The 24,431-nt window shown below is 35.5% G+C and overlaps 1 protein-coding gene across 1 annotated transcript; it reads left to right on the forward strand.

Moving 5' to 3' along the window:
- Nucleotides 1–13,593: 13,593 nt before the first annotated feature.
- SUCNR1 (succinate receptor 1) lies at nucleotides 13,594–24,122 on the forward strand. The gene is made up of 2 exons (XM_008586165.1): nucleotides 13,594–13,657; nucleotides 23,169–24,122. The coding sequence occupies exons 1-2, from the start codon at nucleotides 13,655–13,657 to the stop codon at nucleotides 24,120–24,122; spliced, it is 957 nt and encodes a 318-aa protein (XP_008584387.1). The 5' UTR covers nucleotides 13,594–13,654.
- The last annotated feature ends 309 nt before the right edge of the window (nucleotides 24,123–24,431 follow it).

A 24,431-nucleotide genomic window follows, 5' to 3' on the forward strand; every position in this document is an offset into this window, starting at 1 on the left:
TTTTTTAAAGAAATTGAAATAAAATAATATATATAGTAATTCCAGCATGTGAATGGCCCTTAAGTCATAAAATCAACAAATCATCAGCATTCAAGAACTGATTGGATGTGCAGGAGATAGGGAGGAGAAATCAATTGTCTCCTATCCTTTTGGATGGAAAATTAGATGAATGCTGATGCCATTCCTGAAGATAGGGGATATGAAGAGGAAAGGTACAGTGTGATTATGGGTAGAGGAAGGGAATGGAGAAAAGAAAGAGGATTCTAGTTCTAGGTGTGTTGTGATTAAAGTGCCTGTTTACAAGAGATACCTTTCACTGACTGCTCCATTCACACTCCTTTCTAAGGAAAACTACATTCAACATGTACCACGTCACTCTATGCCCTACTACTTGCTCAAGACCTATAGACCTAGCTGAAAAGGGGCTTGGACAGTCAGACCTTTCATTCAAAAATCGGGAATTAGGTCACTAGGCCAAGAAGAAATATGCAGTTGTAATGTCAAAGAAACCATTGGAAGCCATACAGAGATGAGAAAGCTGAGAAAGCCATTAAACAGGATGCAGCAAATATTAAGAGATGATATGGTATATGAATGATAGATAGATATACAAAGAGTCAGATACAGAAAGAGAGACAGATTAGCTTCTATTTATTAATGTCTGGCTTTTTAAATTCTAGGTTCTCAGTGAGGCCTACCTGTACTTAAATTTGTATTGAATGTGTGCCTGCATACTTGCCATAAGCCTCTTTTTCAACTAGATGTGCCCTGACTATAACACTGAGGGAAAAGCCACCAATCTAGCTGGTGTTTTCTGTTTTCTGTAATCCCCAAAAGACTCCAATAAAGCCATCACTACATATGGTCAATAAAAATCACAGACAATCTATTTTAGGTAGCTTAGAGTGATTATATTGCAGAGAAGTTCATATCAAAGTCATGAACTTTGAACTCACATATGTATGTTCCTCATTTCAGAGTGGTCCTGACATGAGGGTCATATTAATATCATGGATTAGGAAATTATATGTCACTTAATCTAATCCCCTCTCAGAAACCTAAAAAATTGCATCATGAAGCAGACACTTTTGCTTTTACTCTGCAAGCACTCGTAACATAACCATATAAAGTTTAATGAAGAAAACACATAGGATCAAAGAATATAAACTACAATGTGCTTGGAAACGAAGGGTCACATAATGGTTTCACATTTTTCTAAATCCCCTATTTGGTATTCAACATGTCAATTAGTCTTTGAGGAAAGGTGAGAGAGGAGAGGCCTCCCATGACAAGCCTACCTACATCCTTAGTCCGATTTCTCTGTGATTTCTGGATGGACCTAGAGTTTCAAATATATTAGTAAGGACATTTTTTTAAGGTGGAGACTTTGTTTGACTTATCTATCTTTCCCTTCAGAAATTTGGGATAGCACTTAACTGTGACAGGGATAATTTGAACGTATCATTAATTTATTTATTAGTTACCAAATATATATAGAAGGTAGGATCTTTTTATTTATGGCAGGTGGTGGGTAACATGCTATAATTTATTTTAGAAAGGCTAGTGTGTTTTGTAAATCACACTTATTTCTAAGGACTTTTCCAATCAAATACACATAGTCTATAATTTACACCTTTTGTTCACACATTTAAGAAAGCCATTTCATTTGAGAGGGTAACAGGAGCCCCAGAGTTCATGGCCTAGGAAGGAGAATATCACTGATTGTGAGCTGTGGGAATTTAAAGATGTAAGAGGTCAGGGATCAGGCTCTCACACCACATGGGGACATAGCAATGCTGAAACACAATAAACTTTACTACAGAAAGAAATACATAGAACATGAAAATGCAAGTGAATAAAAGATCTTTGACTTCTTCATGCAAAATTTTAACTATTGATGGATAATATTTGTATGTGAATTCCATTATTAAGAAAAATGCAAAAGAATACTCTATCAGTAACAATATAGTATTGCCCATTCAAACTTACAATCTTTAATGAGTCTTTGTTATCATTAATGACTCTTTATCAAGAGTTGCAATTTTTAGCATGTAATGTCATATCTCAGGGATTTTTAAATCTCAGAGGAAATGTGCAGGTTCAAAAAGAAACATTATAATTAGGTCTATTCTGTTTAGTATAATTAACTCCAATCCAGAATTTGAAAAACACTATGCCCATGGGGCTCTCCCACTTAAGGCTTGACCTCTGGTACGTGGGAACTATGTGATGGCCTCTGTGCATAGACATGTAGATATTGTTGTAGAGAAACGTTAATTAGCTATTTTTAAATAGCTTGTTGATTTATTGTAGGCCTGAAAGTCCCACTGTTTTATATGTAAATATGACCTAATGTCATTTTTGTAAGGAAAAAGGCCATTGAGAGGTGGAGTGGGCACATGATCCATGATCTTATCATTTGCCATCATGTGACAGCCTGAGCCATCTGGACGAGGGGGTGGAAAATGCAAAGCACTTATTCTGTTTATGCATTAACAAATGCATGCAACAGGACATGAAATGGGAGAATTGCTCTAACTCGGGAAACTCTTGGGCTTAAGCATGGGCTTAATTGTGACTTTCAATATAAAGAGTACCAATTTTTCAAGATAGAATACCCATATCTCTTGGCCCTGATAAAGCCCCCATTATTCCGATTCCCTAAGATTATGCCATGATAGGTTCCCTGGACATACAGAGCCAAAGAAGAACTTTTTGAGGGACACTTATTTTCCATCTCGCATAGGCACTTTTGTAAACAAAACAATGCAATGTCTTTTTTCTAGTTTTAATCAACCCTATGTGGCACTTGTAAAGCATTTATGCCAATATTTTTAAGACAACTCATTTTATATTTCATTTCTTTCTCTTTACAATATTTGCACCACTTGAAGTGAGACACAGTAAACTGACAGTAATTTCACAACAAAGCCATATAAATGATAGTCAATTCAATTAACACTATCAGGAGAATATTTTATTTGCTATTATGATTGCATCTAACAGCAATATGAAACTTTAAACTAAGACAGGTGCAAATTTAGATGTACATAACAATTTCCCTCTGAGGATTGTGCAGCGATTATTATTACATAAACAGTACCCTTGAATTTCCTGATTCAAACAGGTGACACAATTTCAAGTCATTTATCATTCAGCTCCTAAAAGACATAGAAACAGAATCTTTGCCACTTTAGACTTAATGATCCTAATCATGAATCATATTCTCTCATTGTACAGATATTTTATTGTTATATATTTAACGGATAAATGTGTGAGGGAAAGGACGAACAAAATAAATCAACCCTTAACATTTCATATTTCTTTCTCTCTCTCTTAAATTGCCCCTAGATAGGCAGTTCAAATTTGTTTATATAAAGAAATTTAAGAAGAAATTTATTGCAGCCAGGGGTGAGGGGAAGGGATGTCTTAATTTAATGAGGTTAAATTTAATTTAATGGGGTTACAGAATATGGTTTCCTCTGTCTTAAAAGTGCAGCCATGAAAAAAGATTGGAGAGTATGCCAAGCTGGAATACTACAGGGAGGGGGAGGCAGGGTTCTCTTTAAAGATCCCTGACCCCTTCTCATGACTCCCCCTGATGTCCACAGACATAATCACACAGGCCCACCTGTCAATCTGCTTCATCCAAACAGGAAAAACTTCTTACTCTTTAGTCATGAGTGCACACCTGCAAGAAAGGGAGGACTTCTAGACACTCTTGGGACATATCCTAGGGTGCTTATGTCACTATTATTTGTTTGTAGTTTACTGCAGCGAGAGAACATGAGTGTGCTCACCAAAGGGACTAAGTCATTTTCCATCAATCATTTCTGTAAATATTTATTTAATTACCAGCCATTTTTAATAAATATTTGTTTCATGACTCAAAGTGATAGATGAGGGAGAAAATGTCACCATATTTGTTTTGTTATTTTTTTTTTATCATGCATATCAGGCAGGGCACTCCTTCAAGTCACATTTATGTTCCCTAATGTTCCCAGCACAGTTTCTGCCAAACGGTAGTTTTTTTTTTTTTTTTTTCCTTTTTGTCTTTTTTTTTTTTGTGTCCGGCAACGGGATCGCAACCCTTGGTGTCGCGCCCGCACCTCGCTCAGCCAGTGAGCGGGAACCGGTCTGTATGCGGGATCCGAACCCTCAGCAGGAGCGCCGCCGCGCTCCCAAGCGGCGCACTGTAGCAGTGTGCCACCGGGCCGGCCCCAAAGGGTAGTTTTTAAGATGCACACTTGTTGGAAAAGTAATCTTTAACTACATATATATTTATTTGCCTTATGTATATTTGCCATATATATATGGCAAATATATTTGGCATATATTTGGCATATATATATATATATATATATATATGCCAAATATATGCCAAATATATTTGCCATATATATATGGCAAATATATTTGGCATATATTTGGCATATATATATATATATATATATATGCGCCAGTTAGTAATGATGGCAAATAAAAGGATTTATGGAGTTGTTTGCTGGTAATGTTTAAAAACAAACTGTCTCGGAAAAGTAGGGGTTGGGGGAAGGATGATGCTGACTTAAAGGGCTTGCCAATTTCCATGGTGTAAATACTCCCACCATGGTCAAGTTCAAGTTACCTCCTTGACCTCAACTACCTTGAAAAAAATCCTAAAATTTTAACAGTAGGTTCTTGTGAGCTGGTATAAGTGAGATCCAGCATAGCACTGGCTAGGTATACAGGTGTCTGTTTGTGTATGTAGCTAGGTAGAATGTAAGGTTTCTAATGTTTTTTGAGCCTCAAGAGATAGCACTTTTTCTTTCACTTTACTCTGGACATTAGTATTGTGAACAGCTGTTGTCTTTCTGTGACCTGTGTCATAATATGATAAATCAAATTATCCACTCATCAACCATGGACACTTTGCCAGTATTCTTTATTGGTTGGATATATCTTGTTGGGCACTATTAATATTCCAACAATAATGCATAATTACATAATTATTTTAAAATTTTTAACTGGCACATGTTTACAGTATAACATACATTTGGAAATTCCTGTTATATATACACAATGAAATAAATTCAGTATCATTTCATAATATGAAAAAATTGTATTGTTTTAGTGACACAAGAACTTTTATTATTTAAAATATAACTACTATTTTCACTTCCTCTTAGCATCATCTTCTAGAATGCACTTTCTAACTCACATCTTTATTTTCCCTTCAAATGACCTTTGAGAAGGATAAACTTCATAATTAAAGTTTAAAAAATACTCTTACTTTCTCCTGTCCAGAAAAATTCTCCTGTTATATGTCACATATTTTTGAAATGCTTTAATGTACTTTTTAGACATATTTAAAACATAATATAGGGAAAATATAATACCAAGCTAAAAATTGCTCAATCTGAGCACAGAAGTTCCTCCAAGTAATTTAAAAGTCATTTCTATTATCACCTTTATTTCTTCTCATTTTAATACAAGAACACTTACAAAGGCTAGTCAAGGAAATATTCTTTTATCTCTAATATCCAAGCAGTCATACATATAATTGCACTATAGAAATGTATAAAATAACAGTGTGACTTATTCCTGTTATTTTATTTTATTTTATTTTATGTTGTTTACTTTAGATTACTGTATTGAGAGACCTCTGCTTCCAGAAGGATGGAGTAGACGTAGTTTTTCCAATTCCTCCTTCTAAGTGCATCTAAAAACCTGGACATTATTGAAATGAAGAAGAGTCTGAAAGATGGAGAGAAAAAGATAGCAAGGTAGAGACTTCAGCACCTAAGGAATAACACATTGGTGACTTCCCTTGGTTTTTCTTTTTTTTTTTTTTGCTTCAGATATGCCAGACTGGGAGCTAAAGAATCTGACGACTCAGAAACACCAGTGGACACAGACAAAAAAAAAATCTTTCCCATCTAAGCAAATAAAAACTGGGCAGTTACAAGGTTAATAGAAGCAACAGACTGTCTTAATTAAAGTAAGTATACAGTGGTCCCTGTTAAGAGAAAGGTAAGCTGTATTCCCTGAAATTTGCTCATTTTTACCGTCAGCAATGAATTTATTGCTTACTATGGGTGAAGTACTTGTTTTTCCCATTAATTCTTGTTCTTTGACCTTGGCATACACATTTATGCTTCCAAACATTCCCCTTATGTCAGTACCACTTATTTTTTAATGTCCTGGATTCTAAGAGGATTCTCCCTCCAACGCCCCCCACACCCATTTGTGATTTTTCTTCTTCACTCTCTTCTTGAGTTTGCAAAACAAGGTACTATGTGATAGAACACTCTTCCCTGCATTACCTCTTCCACAGATTATATAGAAGTCTGGATTTTCATTTCTCTAGGGAACAATATTTGGAAATTTGCTCTAGTCTCTTGTTCTGTATGCATAATTTTTCCTGCTACTTAAAGGAAGTTTGTGTAATAACCGAAGGTGGACTTTTATTAGTCACAAGTCCACATATCACAAAAATTAATTGTGAAAATCAGATAGCACACTACTACCCTAGATTACCTTAAGTTTAAATTGACACCACATTAGTCTTAAATATGATTACGAAGGTCATACTAAGAATAATCAATAAAACACTAATTCACATGTTATTTAGATCCTGGCATTTTGCAAAATGTGTGTAAAGCAATTTATAATGCAATTTTTCAGGTATAATAAAACCATTAAAGTCAGTGTAAACGGATCTAGTTAATATAGCAACTGTAGTCGAACTCACAAATAAGAGTTTTCCAGGAGCTCAGGACAATAAGAAGTCAACAAAAGACAGAAAAGATTTGAGAAAACAAATTCCTGGTACTGCATTTTTAAGAGAAAGTTTTCATATGGTAGGACCAGATAATTTATATTTAAATGAAAGTTCCTATATTCAAGCCAAGATATACCAAGAGTGACATTTTTAGTTGGTAGGATTTCCTGGAGAACTGTGCTGAGAAATATCCCGCTGCGTGGGCACAGCAGAAACAATAACATGACTGATAGATGTCCACCATCGACTTGAGCATGGACAGAGGTGGCCCTTACACTGCTTATTTGCCATCGCCAATTTGCTTCATATATGAGAAAATCAAGGCTCAGATAATGTAAATTTTTTCAAGGCCCCACATTAAGCACATCAATAAGAAGGGGAGATTGTCAGCTGGGGATTATGAAAAAGCTAGATATTTGATACAAAGTCAACCTTCTAAGAATTCAAACAATAATGCATCATATTATAGATTAGCCAAAGTGATATGAAAAGCAAAAAGAGAAGTTTCATGTAGGATGAGACTTTTGAGAATATTAAAAGGATTTGAGTATAAAACAGTAATAAATTCCTTGAGGTCAGCTTTTATAGCTACTTATTCTTTTATTTACCATATTACCTTGCACATAGGAGGTGATCAATAGATGTTTGTTGAATTAATTATTGAAAAGGTAGGATATGAGGTAGACAATGAAGTATTAGTGTCTGAATTAAGAGGACAAGGTAGAAATTTAAAAAGAGAAATATCAGCTATTGCTTTGTAAAAGGATTTTCTAATCTCTGCTTGTTTTCCTTCTCTCACAGTGCTTGGTATTTAACATTCAAGAATCTAGTGCAATTGAAAAGTTATTTTGTTTTAATTTTCCCTGTATTTTAATCTCTGCTACAAATTAGCATTCCACCATTTCCGGTCCCTGATAGGTGTAGGAATAGGTCTTAAAAGATGTTGAGTGAAGGAGAGAACGGTAGAATAAAGGGAATGACCCATTTTTATTCAAGAAGAGTCCTTGCAGTTTGGGGGTTACAGACCTTATGAAAACAAATAGATGCAGCTGCTGCATTTCACTCTGGTCACAGTGAACAAACACAGGGTTTTGTTTAGAGCAAATGGTCTTTTGGCATAAGCTTTTGTGTTTTGCGATCCTTGGCAGTGAGAAGGTTCTGACAAGCTCTAGATTTGTTAAGTCCCTCTTCAAAAGATAGGTGCATGATGGGAGTTCACCCTGCTGGATTGTCTCTCTCAACCTTGTTACTATTTTTCTTTCCTTCTTTTTTGATTATTAAAACAGTCAATGTTAGGCCCTTCTCTGGGAATGGATGAGTGATATTCTCTTTTCCATCAGGAAACTACGTGTGGCTCTCAGGGAGGACCACACTGTCCTCCCACACATGGGTCCTGACATCCCCATTGTGCCCAGGACATCCCATTGTTCTCAAAGTCATCCTTCCCCAGTCATATCCTCACCATTCTGAGTCTAATGTCCTTGACCTGAAGACTTCTAAGTCAATGCAATGACTTCTAAGCACTTTCCTAAATCCAATAGCCCAAGCGAGGAGTTTTGACCGGCAATACTACATTCAGATAATAACAAATGATGTCAGAATTTAAAGTTAGGTTAATGTGAAGAAACACTGTGTATAGACACATAAATAATACCTATAGGATGGGGGAAATATTTTAAAAGGTAGAAATTGTAGTCTCTCCTTAACCCTTTGTATTGCTTAATTGTAGTTGTCAGAACTACTACAGTCTGAAAATTCTTTGTGTACTATATTACAATAGTGAGGTCAAATTTTATCAGCTTTGTAGTATAATACCTGAGCATAAAATATAACTTTAAATTTAATAATTACATTAATGAGTATGTTGCAGAGATCAAGATACTAATACAAGAGAATCCTGCCTCTAAATGTTTTATTAACGGGGACAGGTTATCTCCTTTATTTAATTCATAACATGGTCATAAAGCACTTAGCTCACATAATGAACATATTCCCTGTACTCCAGGGAATTTTGAAAACTTCTCAATTCAATTTCTAAAATGCTCAGTGAGATTCAAACTGACTCTAGTTCTTTATTCCAGGGACAAATAACACATTAGAGCAAGTGAGATGGAGAGTGGTTAATTAGTAGCCAATTGAAAGTGCTTGCATGCACATCAAAACAACAAACTAGTAGCTTTTTCATTTCATAATGTAAAACGTTCCAAGAATCAAGCAAAATTGTACAAAATACAGTAAATGCAACTGGAAAGAGCAGTTGAATAACCAATTTGCAAATGAATAAATTATTTTAATATTTCAGGAAAAGGCATCTTTTTAAAAATAAAAATGGCTATGCCTTGATAAGTGGCTGAATTTCAAAACCAAAGAACCTCAGAACACAAAGGTTTGTGCCAAAAGAACATTCACTCTAAACAAAAGTCTGTGTTTGTTCACTGCAACTGGAGCGAAATGCAGCAGCTGCGTCCACTTGTTTGATAAGGCTGTAACCATCTCACTCTAAGTACATTTCTTGAATGTAAATGGCCCGTTCCTTTTATTGTATCATTTCCAACTCCTTCAATCAACATCTTTGCTTGAATTTCATATATCTTGATTTCTGTCAGGTAAACAAGGTATTATTTTAATAGAGAAACACCTGTGATTAAGGTTTACCACATAGCATTAAAAAATCATTTAGCGGTTAGAATTTTAATATAAACTGAAAATGTTAGTTTGTTGTGTTTCTAGGTAAACTATTAATACTTTTAAGGATCTTAAAATCTTTCAACTATTGCCAGATACTTTTCACAAGTGTTTTAATTCAGCAGAAAACAATTTTTTTCAATTATGCCCAGTACTAATAGATATGACACACTTTTCCTCAACTGTGTGATAAGAAAAAAAGGAATAATGTAAAATTTTGCATTACTAGTGTAACACTTAATTGACAAGGATTTTCACATAAAGAAGGAACAGATTGCTTTGCCTCAGCTTGATTGCCATCTTAAACTTTTTCCATGGTAAAGTAAGTTTGGTTAATAGAGTAATTTAATTTTAGAAGCAGAAAGAGTTTAGAGACAACCCACAAATACCCTCTACCGTGTTTGCCCTTTTTCTGTTCTCTTTATTTTTTTCCCTACATAAAACTTTGAATCTTTGAATAGAGAAGTAACCATGTAGTCTTGGTCATATACTCTTAGGAACATAATATCCTCCTTAATAATCTTCATTTGTTTCAAACTCTTTGGGTTATTATTGTTGTTATTTCCCCTTAAGGGTATAGGGGAAATTCCTTGAATTTGATTAATTGCCGTCCTCATTTCCTGCTGTGATTCTTTTGACTCTTAGACAAGTTTGTTTTCCACACAGACTTTTTGTGCTGTTTAAAGAAATGCACCTTGAAAACACGCCCAGAGATGTTGCTAGTAGAAGCTTCTAAGAAACACTTTAGATATTTATTTTCTGGTTTCTTATCTAAAATATTCTATTCTTTTTAGTTGGAAATTTTAAATAATTAAATTTCATAACCAATAATTCTGATAACCAATAATTAGATTTGTTGTTAGTTTTAAACTTATTTTTATTAGATTAAACCACATTAAATTGTCATATGTAAGGTAAAAATTTTCCACTATCAATAATTTTACGTTTCAACGTAATATTTTCTTCTTTACTGTGAAAGAGGGAGAATAATGGTCAAAAGCTTGGGTTCAGTAGTCAAGAGACAAGGCTTCAATTTAGCTCAGTCATTTATTAGCTGTGTAATTGAGGGTGATTTATTTAATCTTTGTTAGGTTTCAGATTCTTTGTCAGAAAATAAGGAATATTAATAGGATGCATTGCATTAAATTCTTGTGAGTATTAAAGGAATTAATGCATACACAGTGTGGTTACAGAATGAGTGCTCAAAACATGTTAGTGGAAGTTGTTATTAACATTGGATTTAATTAATATTTTGATTGTCTTTTCCGCCACGTTTTCTTTCCTCTTAAATGTCTTTACTAATACTCTTGGTTTGCATGAACTGCTCTTGCGTTCCTAGCCCACTGCACGTTCAAATATTGTCTCATTTGATACTATGAACATTATGAGGTTTATGGGGTAGGAATTATTATTCCCCTTTTCCAAACAAAAAATCAAATTATGTGATTTTTTTCAAACATTACCCAGCTAGTAAAAGGCAAAGCCAGGACAAGAACTCACTAATCTTTTCACCATATTGGCTTTTCTAAGATTATTTTAAATGGATATTCTTGAGCACCAAATATTCTAATGTTGATGGCATTGAATTGACATTGTCATTTGAAGAACGTCTTCTCATTTGTTACAAATTTCTGTAATAGCCGATATTTATTTACAATAAATATGTACCCCATACTATATGGTATATGTATGTATTATGTACTTCGACTATATACTTAACTCCCTGAGACGGGCACTTTTATTATTTCTCCTTTACAGATAAGAAAACTGAAAGCTCTAGTGGTGAAGTCAAGATTTGAAAGAAGGCAGTAGTTGTGTTTTTTAATACCGCTTCTTATATAGCAAATTATAATGCAAAATTTACTGCCTTTCAAACTTTCATCACTCTTCTACCAGTGAATTTCAATATGTCATACTGTTTCTAAAATAAAAAGTCCAAACCGAAATAAAAAATCTTTGCCCCATCAAAATTGTACGTGTCGAATAGAAATCATGTTCTAGGAGATTTGAACTTTCACAGGCAGAATTGGCTACATAATTTGCACGGGTCAGTGAAAAAGGAAAATATGGGTTCCCTTGTTAAAAAAGTATTAAGAATGTCAATGAAGAATGTGACATTATAGCATTAAATCAAATGTGTGACCATTTTGAGAGCGAGAGCTTTGGGACTGCACAGATAGCAGGCCATGGCACTGCAAATCTGGCCTTGCCTCTGTGCAGTTATCTTTCTATAAACCTGCATAAAGTTTCGTGATATAAAAAACTACAGAAGTACTCGGAGATCTTTTATTGTCTGTCCCAGAGTGCTCATTTGTGGGCATTCTGAAGCAATGGGATTCTTGGTGAAGTAAGACTTGGAACAAAAGCAAGGCTACGAGGCCACAGTCTAGGGTGCTCGTACTGTGAAAAAGGAGGCGTTTTTGTTTGTGAAAAGGAGTTTTTTTCTTAGCAGTGCAGAGAGAGGTGGTAGTCAGGAAGGGGGAGAAGACAGAGGAAGTTCTGTGGAGATGCCACCACTCCACAAAGAGTGAATCACTCTTGTCTTCCATCTGAATGTTCTCAGAAACCTGTGAAATATATCCATGTGCCTTTGTGGCTTGGAGGGGGTCCATGTTAGTTTATGTCTAAAATTAACAAAACTGGCACTGGTTATTCAAATGCTTTTTGCCCTTTTAAAATTATAGACAAAAATCTTTTAGTTTTTCTTCTTTCTAAAAGTAGAAAAGAGCTGCATTTCTGAAAAAATACCTGTCATTAATTCTTGGGCTTACTGTGTACATCAAGGGTATTGTCATTCAATCTTGCAGCCATCGAGAATCAGAGCAGGTGCTTCTAGAATCAAGATATACAGGCTTAAACTCCATTCTTGTCCTTATTGATTATGTGACCTTGGGAAAGTTAATTAACCTCTCTGAGCCTCAGTATTTTAATCTGTAAAACGAAAAAAATTTAAAATAACAACAACCTCACAGGGATTATTATAAGCACTCAATGTATAAAGGTGTTTAGTGCAATACCTGAGATATCATAAGAATTCATCAAATTTCAGAGATATTTTTTCATGTCAATATACATATTTTATATACAAATGTTTATACATTTATAAATAAATTTATATTTCATACATGTATATAACTTTAAGTATATTATCTATCAACACATGAGTATAATGTGTATTTGTGTGTGTGTGTGTGTGTGTGTGTATACATATATATTGAAGTTTCTGAGTTTTAGGCTGTCAGATATTGGGGAAGAGGAAATGCTTGGTTGGGACAATGACTGTAACAGAGCTTCTGCCTGCCATTGCTATCTCAGCATTCAACTCACGTGACATTCAAATTGAATTCCTACTGCTTGTATAGTCAGGGACTTACTCAGCATAATCTTAATGCTACACACCAACCAGATTGAGTTTTCACTTGAATGTAAATCTGATATAATCCATAGAAAAGGCCACGTGTGCTTCCAGTCTGAAATGGTGGTAATGTGCTTCCAGGTGTTATTCAGAGCATTGACTGGGGTAAATTGCCATCTATTGAGATTATTTTATTTAGACAGCACCCTTCTTCCTAATCCCTAGCCACCTGATGAATTTTTTATGTGACTCTTGATTTTAATCATAGAAAATAAAATGGAGACAACGTAAAGCTCTAGCATCCCTTTGCTAGTATACTGACAAAGCATACATCTAGATTTCCCTCCAAAATTTCAGTCTTATACTTCCCTCAAAATTGTTGATAACAGCAGTTTAGCTATTATATACCCACTATAGAATTCACCAGAAATTGTGAAATTGAAAAGTGAAGAAAAAGCAGAAGAAGCAACCATACCCAACACAGAAAGTGCTGACAGTTCCTTGTAAACAGTTTCTTATTGTCTAAATATGAAAATAAGGAATGCTTCTCTGTTGTTTGGTAGTGGGTAGAATAATTTCAACAGCAGTCTTTTCAAAATCTGTTTATTTGATATGTTTTCTGTAAAATGAGTCATTTATTTTATGTCTACACTTTGAAGAAGTTCCTGTACGTGAACATCTCTGATTTGGAGGTTTGACTGAGTTATTCCTGGACTTCTAAATTATTCATCTTGGCTGCATAATATGTAAATCAGACTGCACTAAGCACGACTAGCAGCACAGCGCTGGGTCAGAAGCTGTCTCCAGTTGCTGGCAGAGTTTTCTGTCAAGGGATCAGGCCTTCCAACAGAATGGTGAGCTATACTGTTAACGCATGTTTCTCAGGTATGGGAAGGAATGCCAGCCTTCTGCTGGGAGCTTCTTTTTAAAGTGACTTCTGAGCAATTAAGATTTTAAATAATGTTTAAATGGACTGTTCATAAGTGAATGTAAAACAGCGAAAGAAACTAAAAGAAGTCATAATTTTTTCCTTTGCATTTATTTTCTACCAAATACAAAGTCTTGTTTTAGTTGTCAAATGCTAAATTTACTTTATTTAAAGGGATTTGTTATATTTGCTAATGTCTCAGTAACTTATGTTTCAACAAAAATAGTAATTGGATGTAGGTAAATAATTACAACCATTTATGAAAAAATTTTAAGTTTCTAAATCATTTGAAACAATTTGTCACAATATTTTCATGTTTAGAAAATAATATATTAGAAGGAATTTTAAGGCATTTTAAAAAGTAAATGTAGCATTTATGTGCTTAAAAATGACATTGTTCAAGAATATAATTCACTAGGGAAAAATGGAAAATTTCAGAAACCATTGCTATTTTACCAGAAATTTTACATCATTTGGGAAGTATTCCTAAAGAAATTAATAAACATACGATGTGATATCATATTATCACTGTTTAATACCTTAGATTCTGATGTAATTATGTAACATGTAAAAATGAATCATCAATATTAAATTATTGTATCTCATCAGCATGAATATATACTTTCATTCAAATTGTTTAGTAATGAAAAAAGCAATTTATTTGTTAAAAACAATCTTTAAGTTACAATGTGACTTTGCCTTAATGTAGCAATTAACAATTAAACTTTCACCCCTGTTCTTTGTTTAATGGTGATGATTATGAAGAAAAAACAATTTAAAAGCTGAGAAACTATCAAATATATTTTTAAACATTTTTTTAAATGTTTTAAAAATGTACACTTTTAAAAGGCTGAATACATTTAAAGTAAAAGAAACATTACTTCCAAACTGAAAATGAATATTACTTACTGATCTGCTTATGTGAGTAAATTAGATATAACTTCTAGGTTAATAATTTAGCAGGTTTAGATACATTTTCATACTGGAACTAAACATTTTGCTTTAATTGCTAATATATGAAATAAACACACAAACACCTGTCAAAAATAATTTACCGAAATCAGCTCTAACCTATTTATTGCTATACAACCCCCACACAGTGGGAAAGAGAATATTTACTTTTCATGAGGGAATTTCCCCTTCAATTGGGAATTTTATTTTAAAGATTGGTTTTATTTACTTCACCAATTTGTAGAAGTACAATAACCACCCTAAAAACACATTCAGCTAGAAGTATCATTCAGTTTGGAAGATATTCCCAGTATTGTGGATCCTGCTAAAGTTAAGCTGGTCTGCAAACACTAGATAGCCTACCTTCATAAAACCACAATTTAGTAATATTATGGAATTACAAAAAATTATTTTTTAAGAATGAAACAAATGTATCAAATAAGCAGATTATAAAACATCATAAAAAGCATAATTAAATTTTTTTAATATAAATTCAAATAAATATTAAAGTGTAGAAAGTCATCCAAATATTAGGAGTGGATACTTTACAGATGATTTCTATTTTTTATTTTTTCTTATTTGCATTTTTCTGAGTTTCCCAATTAACGTGTATTTTGTACATATTTTTTATCTTAAATTTTTATTTATTATAGCATATTCATTCTTACAAATCATGATATTTCTTTATGCCCTTTGCCCGACCTCAGATATACATTATTTAATTTTATTTATTTATTTTTTTTAAGAATAATGCTACCACTCTACAAGAAGCAGAAAAAAGTTAAAAAGTTCACTATTTGGTCATTCATTTTCCTTATTCCATCCCTAGTATTCTTTATCCCTACTCCCTCCCTCAATTCCCTATACTCTGGACTACTGTAAAGCAGGAGAATTCTCCATGACTTCCTTGTGGCCCCTAACTTATTCAAGTGGCAATCATTGGTAACCTGGCTTCTGGTTTCACAAGTCTTTATGTCTATATTTTCCTTTCATGGCAATCAAGCCTTTCTGCTGCACATAAGATACATAAGCTACTGATGAAAGTCAGTACTTACGAAACAGAAAGATAAGTGCTATGATCAGAAAACGAGGAAGTTCAAAATGAAATGAATTTTTTGTTTCAAGGAAATGACCTATTGTCCTAATTTTCATTTCAGAGTGTGCAAGTTTGGCATATCCCCAAAATAAAAGATCCAGAACAGATCCCTCAGGAACTCCCAACATTTAACACTTGGGCAAAGAAGAATTAGGTCACAAAAGAGTCTGCTAGTGGAGAAAAGAGGGTGTCTTAGCTTTCTGTTCCTATAACAGAATACCCAAGACTGGGTAATTTACAAAGGAAATAAATTTATTTGCATCCCAGTTCTGGAGGCTGAGAAGTCCAAGGGAATGGGGGCAGATTCTGACAAGGGCTTTTATACATAATGTGGCAAAAGCTGGAAGGCAAGAGAGCATGGGTGAATGAGATTGCAAGAACAAACTGAACTCACTTTTCTAATAACCCATTCTCTTGAGAACTCCCTCCCTCCTGGGAGAACGAACTTCCGCAATAACGGCATGAATCTGTTCATGAAGGCAATCACCTCTTAAAGGCCCATGTGTTTTTGTTGTTGTTGTTGTTGTTGTTGTTGTTGTTTTCTATTTTATTCATTCATTTATACAGTAAACTTATAACGAGCACCCCCCATATCTGACACCACATTCCTGGAGACATAGAAATGAATTCACACAGTCTTGGCTGTCAAGGAGTTTTCAGCCTATCAGGGGGATGGACACGTAAATAAAGACATGTAGTGGCTGCAGCAGATGCGTGCGTGAGGCCCAGTGGGACACCAAAGAGGGAGTGTTCCTTCCTACCTGAAACACAGATTTTGGAAAAGGTTTCATGCAGTATATGTTGTCTAGGTTGCACCTCTAAAGGAAAGTTAGTAACTGGCAATTGAATGAAACAGGAGAAGTAACTACAGCTAACATTTTCAAACACAGTATCTAGGGATTTTAGAACCTAGTCCTATAAGCAAAAAGCAATCACATAAGTAAGTTTAAAGTAATGGAATCCTATGCCCTGATTTGTGATTCAAAAATAACACTCTGAAACTGTACTGTGGGTGACCTGGAAAGGGTTAAGACTGCAGGAAAGGAGAGCAATTAAGAGACAACTGTCATATTTTAGGGGATGATGAGTGCCTGGATTGTGGCAGCGGTTGTGGAAACAGGAAAAGAATGTTAAGAAACCCTTATCCTCCAATTGCATATTAAGAGTAAAATTGAAAGTTATTTAAAATAGCTCCAGCTTTGAGTGACTGGTATATGGTTATGTTATTAATCAAAGTAGGGAGCTAAGGAGATTGTACAAACTTCACAGGAAAGATAATGAGTTTGCGTTGGGGTAAATACTTTAAAAATATGTGTTGAGTGTTGACTATAGGCCAGACCGTCTCCTAAGTAGTAGCTATCTACTCCATGAAGGAAGGTGTTGGGGAGACAGAAAATAAACTACCAATAAATACATAAATAGGATCATGTTAGATAGTGAAATCTGCAAGTGAACTGTCCATGATGAAATGTTCAGTAAGTCTGTGTACAGCAGACCTCAGGAGAGAGGTCTTGGCCAGAGTTGCATGTCTGTGAGTCAGCATCAGTTCGTAAATGATCACTCCCATAATAGGAGTGAAAGAATTCCCGGGAAAAAAAGAGGAGCATAGAGGTTTGGGGAATAGCAACCCGTAACCAATGATAACATACTGTTGAAATGTCAGCATTGATAGCCATGCATAAATTGCTATGGAGACTTTGAGAAAAGAGTTATTGACTGAGCCCACATTAGTTAGAGAAGGCTTCATCAGAAAGGAAATACTTGCACAGTTGAATAGAAGTCTTCTGGGCACACAGGACAATATAGGGAAGTCCAGGCAGAAGGATCTGCGTTATCAGGGGGAGGGAGCGAGAGGGCATGGGGAGAGGAAGGTGGGAGGCACAGACACGTACTTCAGTATGGTGGGAAGATGAGGTGTATGAGTGGGTGTTACGCAGGAAATGGAGCTGAAATCACAGGAGAACCAGCTACAGCCGGGCCAGGCCCAGATCTACCGGCTTCTGCCGTTGAATATGCAGCACTCATTGAGTGCTGCGCTTTGTCCTCCAGGCTAATGCCCTTGTGTTTGTTATGTTGTTATGTGACTTTAAGCTTTTTCTGTTTTCCCTTTTTAATCGTGCCTCCATGGTGATCTTAATGGCTCCTTGTGGGCAGTGATCTTTGATGCCCTTTCTATTCCTCACTTCTTTTTTCCCTCTTGCCTTACATCATCCTCTTCTTCAGTTTGACTTCAGAGGCTGATTTTAAAAATAATTTAAAGAAGTAATATTTCTTGGATCTGAGGAGACACATAGACATGACATTCCTGTAACAAATTTCCAAAGATGAGTGGATGATTTTTGTGGGACTTTTGGGTGGAATTCCTTTAAATAAGAAACACTCTTGTTTGGCTAAGCAGTCAAACAGTACCAATTATTGATGGTGAGAGAGAAGCCTTGGCTTTAACCTCCCTCTAAACCAGGACAAGGCAAACAGCAAATATAGAGATGCAATGAAAAAAGTGATGTTTAATGGTTAAATCTGACCGAACTGTGACCCGGTATTGTGTGTGTGTGTGCATTTCTTTGCGAGACTGACGTGTACAGGAGGTGATGCACATGAGGCCTCTCCTCATAACACTGCTACATTGGCAATTAAGTATTCAGCACATGAACTCTGAGGAACACATTCAAACCATAGCAAAGGGAAACAAGGAGATTGTCATGTCATAGAAGACAGGAAGAGAGAGCTTCCAGAAGGTGTGGCATTGAAAACTTCTCAGAATAGAATTAAGAATCATAGTGAAAAATGACCATTACCTAAAAAATAGTCTGCTAATTTTTTAACGTCTATTGTCTTTTTTTCTATATTTCTAGGGATTAGAAAATTTTAATATTATCAAATATATGCTGATTGCGGTGGGGGAAGACATAAATAAAATCCAGGTAAAACAAAAGGAGAAAGGACACAATAAAAACTGTCCAGAAACTCATCGCTAGGGATAAAAGTCTTAATATTTTCGTACTTTCTAGACTTCTTATTCTTATTAATTTTAGGTATAAATTATTAATTAAATGCCTTAATTTTTAAAAGTGATCCTACAAGATAGATAATAAATTTTACCTTACACAAATGTATTTCTAAATCACAGCCATTGCTACTATAATTGCCAAATTTAAATACCTATCACATTATGTATAGTGTCAGCTTTTATGGTGAAATAGAGCAATGGCCTTAATTTGGTGAACTTACTACTTATCTTACTTTGGAGAAAACATTTGTAAAAGTGCTTTGTAAACAGTCAGGTGTTATATTCATCTCTTCTCTCAACAAGCATTTACAGATCACCTGCTATCTGCTAGTCACTGTGCCAGATGTAGAAAATAAACAGAGAGTGTGACAAAGTTGTGAGAAATGCTGTGAATTAGTTCAGTATACAATGAGAGCATAAAATGAGAGGACAGAGTTTAGACTGGTGAGTCACAGAGACTATCTTGAGAAACCTCCCCTTGAACTGAGGACAGAAAGAAGTATACATATAAAACAAAGTATATAACGGGTCAGGCAACACAAGAGGAAAACAGAAGTGAAAGGTGACTTATACAGAGGAGACTGTGTATTAGGAAGGTTCTGTGCATTAAAAGAACAAAAAGAAAGATGAGCAGGAAAGAGAGCAATGCTAACTGAGGTTGATGTGGCATATAGGGGCCAGATCATGCAGGCATGAAGTCCCCATTAAGGATTTTGGACTTTAGTCCTTGGACAGTGGAAAGTCCTTTAAGGGTTTTGATAAAGTGAGCCATATGATTAGATTTTAGGTGGTAGTTTTTCTAGATTGTTTGACCGTAGTGGCAAAGATGGATTGAATGAGGGCCAAAAAAGATGTGAGGAGACGATAGGCGGATATGACCTAGTCCAAGACAGAGATGATGGTAATGAAGGATATGGAACAATAGCGATGGATTTGAGAAATATCCATCCAGACATTACAGTAAACAGGACTTATTGTCTATAATGAATAACAAGTGTGTTCATTATTGGAGTTAAATTATGCATGACTGCAAGGATATTGCTTAGATTTCTGAGGTGAGCACTGAATAGATGGTAGAGACATTTACTGAGATGGGGGAAGTGCTTCAGGGTTGGTAAGGAAATTGGAGAGTTTAGTACTTCTGCCGACAGAGGTACCTGTGAGAAATCAATCAATGGCAAAAAGTATAAAGAACTATAGCTTACAAGACAGGTCTGAGCTGGGCTGGAATCTGGGAGTTGTTGATATACAGATGGTCATCAGAGCTCAAAAATGGATGAGATCATTGAGAGAGAGTCCAGGAAAGGAAGGAGCTCAGCCTTGAGAAACTCAACATTTAGTTCTTGAGCCACAATAAAAGCCTGCAAAGAACACAGGAGAGGTTGTGGAGAAAAAGGAACCCTCATACACTGTTGGTGGGACTGTAAAATGGTGCAGTCTTTATGGAAAATGGTATGGAGGTTCCTCAAACAATTACAGATAGATCTACCATATGACCCACCTATTCCACTGCTAGGAATATACCCAGAGGAATGGAAATCATCATGTTGAAGGCATACTTGTATTCCAATGTTTACTGCAGCACTATTTACAATATTCAAGAGTTGGAACCAGCCCAAATGTCCATCATTGGATGAGTGGATAAATAAAATGTGGCATATCTACACAATGGAATACTACTCTGTTATAAAAAAGAATGAAATACTACCATTCGCAGCAACATGGATGGATTTGGAAAAAATTATATTACGTGAAATAAGTCAGGCACAGAAAGAGAAATACCACATGTTCTCACTTATTTGTGGGAGCTAAAAATAAATAAATAAATAAACAAATAAATAAATATGCAAACAAATGGTGGCGGGGGGTGGCGGGGAAGAAGGCCACCAGCAATCACAACAATTCCTTGAACTTGTTAAGACAAGTCAACAGTGAGCAGATATGATGTTGATTGGGGAGAGTGGAGAGAGGGAGGGGGGAAAAAGAAATTGGTAAAGGGACATGAAAATCAACTACATTGTATACTGATAAATTAAAATAAAATAAATGAAAGAAGAAAAAACAGAATATTGTCAGGTCAAAGAAGGCAAAAGAAGAGTGTTTCCAAAAGCCATGATATGAAAAGCAGCTGAGAAGTCAAATAAGACTAGTGAAAAATGACTACTGGATTGAGCAATGTGGAAGCTATTTTGGTGGAGTGGTGGGTCAAAAGCCAAGCCAGAGTTGGTTAAAAGGGAAGGGGTGTCAAGATGTCAAAACACTTAGTGAGACAACTCTTTTCAGCAATCAAGCTATGAAGAGGAGGAACATGTGAAACCAAGGAGATTTGTTTATATCTGCTCCTTATTTCTTAAACTGACAAGTGTGTTTAAATGCCAATGGGAAAAATGCAGTCGAGATGGTGAAGAAGACTGAAGAGATAGAAAAGTGGAGAAAATGGACAGCATAGGAATCTTGAGAATTTGGGAATGAGTTGGATCTGGAGTAAGCCCAACAAAACGGTCTCTATCTCAGTGAACTAAGAGACAAAACAATCTGCTCATGATGAGTAGGGCAGAATAAGTAGAAGAGGTTTGAAAAGATGGAAAAATATGAAGTGGAGAAATGTAATAAATGGCTGGCAATGTGAGAGAGCAGGAACACATAACCTCAAAGACAGCGGGAAACCAGTCTGCTTGTTTCTTCAGCAGCACTCACGTCTCTGCTGCCTGTGGAAGTTTCCATGTAGCTTTATCTTGACTTAGACTTAGTGGCAGGTTGCCATGCAAAGACTTGAGAGGCTCAGAGGAATTTAGGACGTTTTAAAGTGAGTGATTAAAAATAACTCATCAAAATATTGAACTTATACCTACAATTCCATGACTTATTTTCATAAAGAAAACACTCACAATACCAGCAATTTTTAACTGAAGCACACAACCTGAATTTGACAAAAGTATATATGAGTTTTCCAGATCGTTTGCATGGATCCCGGAAAAAGCAGTTTAGGTGTGTTTGTTCTTATTTTGCTCTATTTACCAAAATACTATGTTGAAAGAATCATTTGATTGCAACCAATACTCAGGAGCCTATATGACAAGAAGATTTTTATAAAATTTTATTTTCAAACTTGCTTTTTCCTCACTAGAATAAGTAAGATTTCATATTTAACAATGGTGATCCAGTACACTTTTCAGATAATGCATGTCCTTAAAATGCCTTTTCTAACCACAATCTGGCTTCACTACATGAAAGAAAATGGCAAGTTAGCAAGAGACCTGGTGTTTGAATGGATCAATGGCTTATTTTCACAGCCCTTATTCAGAAGGTAGTAGATGAGGGTCTTTTACTATATGGATGGCCTCAGCAGTGCCTATGATCTGGATATTGTTGCCTTCTTCTACCCCCCAATTCATTTGTTGGAATCTAATTGTACTATAGTACACAATAAGCTTTCAATAAATAGTGGCCACTGTTATTACTACTAAGATTTTTAGTTTTATATTTTAAATTTTAAAAAATTATGTTTTAAAACTGGAGTTTATTTTATCAATTTAATAAAATAAGAATAATTTTTTAGCAATATGGAAACAAGTAAGAGCTATTAAAATAGTGAAACTGGAGTTCTAACAATCCCTATTTCCTCTTCTATGTTATGGTTCAATTCAGTTTAACTTAGCAGAATTTGTTGAAAAATTAGAATGTGCTTAGGACCATGGCAGGTTCTGGAGACACAAAAAGTGAATTAGGCTCTCCTTTTACTTACTTTGCTGCAAGTTCCCTCAGCCTCTTTGCTGTTTGCCAAGCCCTCTGTGTGTGTTTCCACCTCAGGGCCTTTGCACATGCTCTTCCGTATGTCTGGAACACTCTTCCTCCAGATACACGTATGACTCTTTTGCTTTCTCTGTTTAGGTTCCTCTTAAATGTTATCTCATAGAAAAACATCTCCCTTATCACAATACATAAAAAATAGCTCACTGCCATCCTTCATTCTAAAACTCTCTAACATTTTTACCCTTCCTTGTTTTTATTCACAGCACTTATCTTTATATGGCACCATTTATTTGTTTATTTCCTGATTCTTCCCAAGAAAGTATAAATTGTTTGAGATTAAGAACTATGTTTTACTCACTGCTGTTATCCCCAATGCCTAGCACACATAGTTGAAAGTTACTCAATAAATATTTGTTGAAATAAAATATTAGTGACATATATGTGTATACTTGTACGTATATGTATATGTGTGTATGTGTATGTGTGTATGTGTACATGTATGTATGCATCCTTTACTAATAAAACCTACTCTCCATAGTTCACCTTTCATGTGTTACTTTGTTTTACTATGTTCTGCACAATTTACAGTCCAGTGTTTCATCCTTATATTTTTTCTTTCTTCTTTAGGCATGGAATGCAACTTGCAAAGCCTGGCTGGCAGCGGAGGATGCCCTGGAAAAGTATTACCTTTCCATCTTTTATGGAATTGAGTTCATTGTGGGACTCCTTGGGAATACCACTGTTGTTTTTGGCTACCTCTTTTGTCTGAAGAACTGGAATAGCAGTAACATTTATCTCTTTAACCTTTCTATTTCTGACTTAGCTTTTTTGTGCACCCTTCCCATGCTGATGAGAAGTTATGCCAATGAAAACTGGGTATATGGAGACGCGCTTTGCATAAGCAACCGATACGTGCTCCATGCCAATCTCTACACCAGCATTCTTTTCCTCACTTTTATCAGCATTGACCGATACTTGCTCATGAAGTATCCTTTCCGGGAACACCTGCTGCAAAGGAAAGAGTCTGCTGTTTTAATCTCTTTGGCCATTTGGGTTCTAGTAACCTTAGAGCTACTGCCCATACTTCATCTTATAAATCCTGTGGTAGTTGACAATGGCACTACCTGTAATGATTTTGCAAGTTCTGGGGACCCTGAATACAACTTCATTTACAGCATGTGTCTAACCTTGTTGGGATTCCTCATTCCTCTTTTTGTGATGTGCTTCTTTTATTACAAGATAGCTGTCATTCTAAAGCAGAGAAGCAGGCAGGTCACTACTGCTCTGCCCCTTGAGAAGCCTCTCAACTTGGTCATCATGGCGGTGGTGATCTTCTCTGTGCTTTTTACGCCCTACCACATCATGCGGAATGTGAGGATCGCTTCACGCCTGGGAAGCCGGACGCAGTCCCTGTGCACTCAGGTTGTCATCAGCTCCTTGTACGTTGTGACTAGGCCTTTGGCCTTTCTGAACAGTGTCGTCAACCCTGTCTTCTATTTCCTTATGGGAGATCACTTCAGGGAAATGCTGGTGAATAAACTGAGGTACAACTTCAAGTTCCTGCCATCCTTTAGAAGATAATCTCTCTCCCTTCCTTCCTACTCTTCTTTTACCAGTTTATCCTTGTTCTCTTCTTTACTCAAAAATAAACCAAGGCTGCAAAGCAGCTGGTGCTATTCAGATTCTAAAAAAAAAGAGAAGATAATCTCATGAGCTCATGTTTTCATTCAGGAAAAAGTGAGATGCTTGTGAAACAGACTGTTTTACATATGCAGCTGTAAGCCAGCGAGAGTTTGCTTTAACTGGTAGATATAAAAAGGGTCACAGATCTGACCCTGACTTAAAGGCAAGTTGTTCCCAGAGTATGTGAAAAGAATGGGATGAGAAGAA

Source organism: Galeopterus variegatus, unplaced genomic scaffold, assembly GCF_000696425.1.
Source record: "Galeopterus variegatus unplaced genomic scaffold, G_variegatus-3.0.2 Scaffold3855, whole genome shotgun sequence".
NCBI classification, from domain to species: Eukaryota; Metazoa; Chordata; class Mammalia; order Dermoptera; family Cynocephalidae; genus Galeopterus; species Galeopterus variegatus.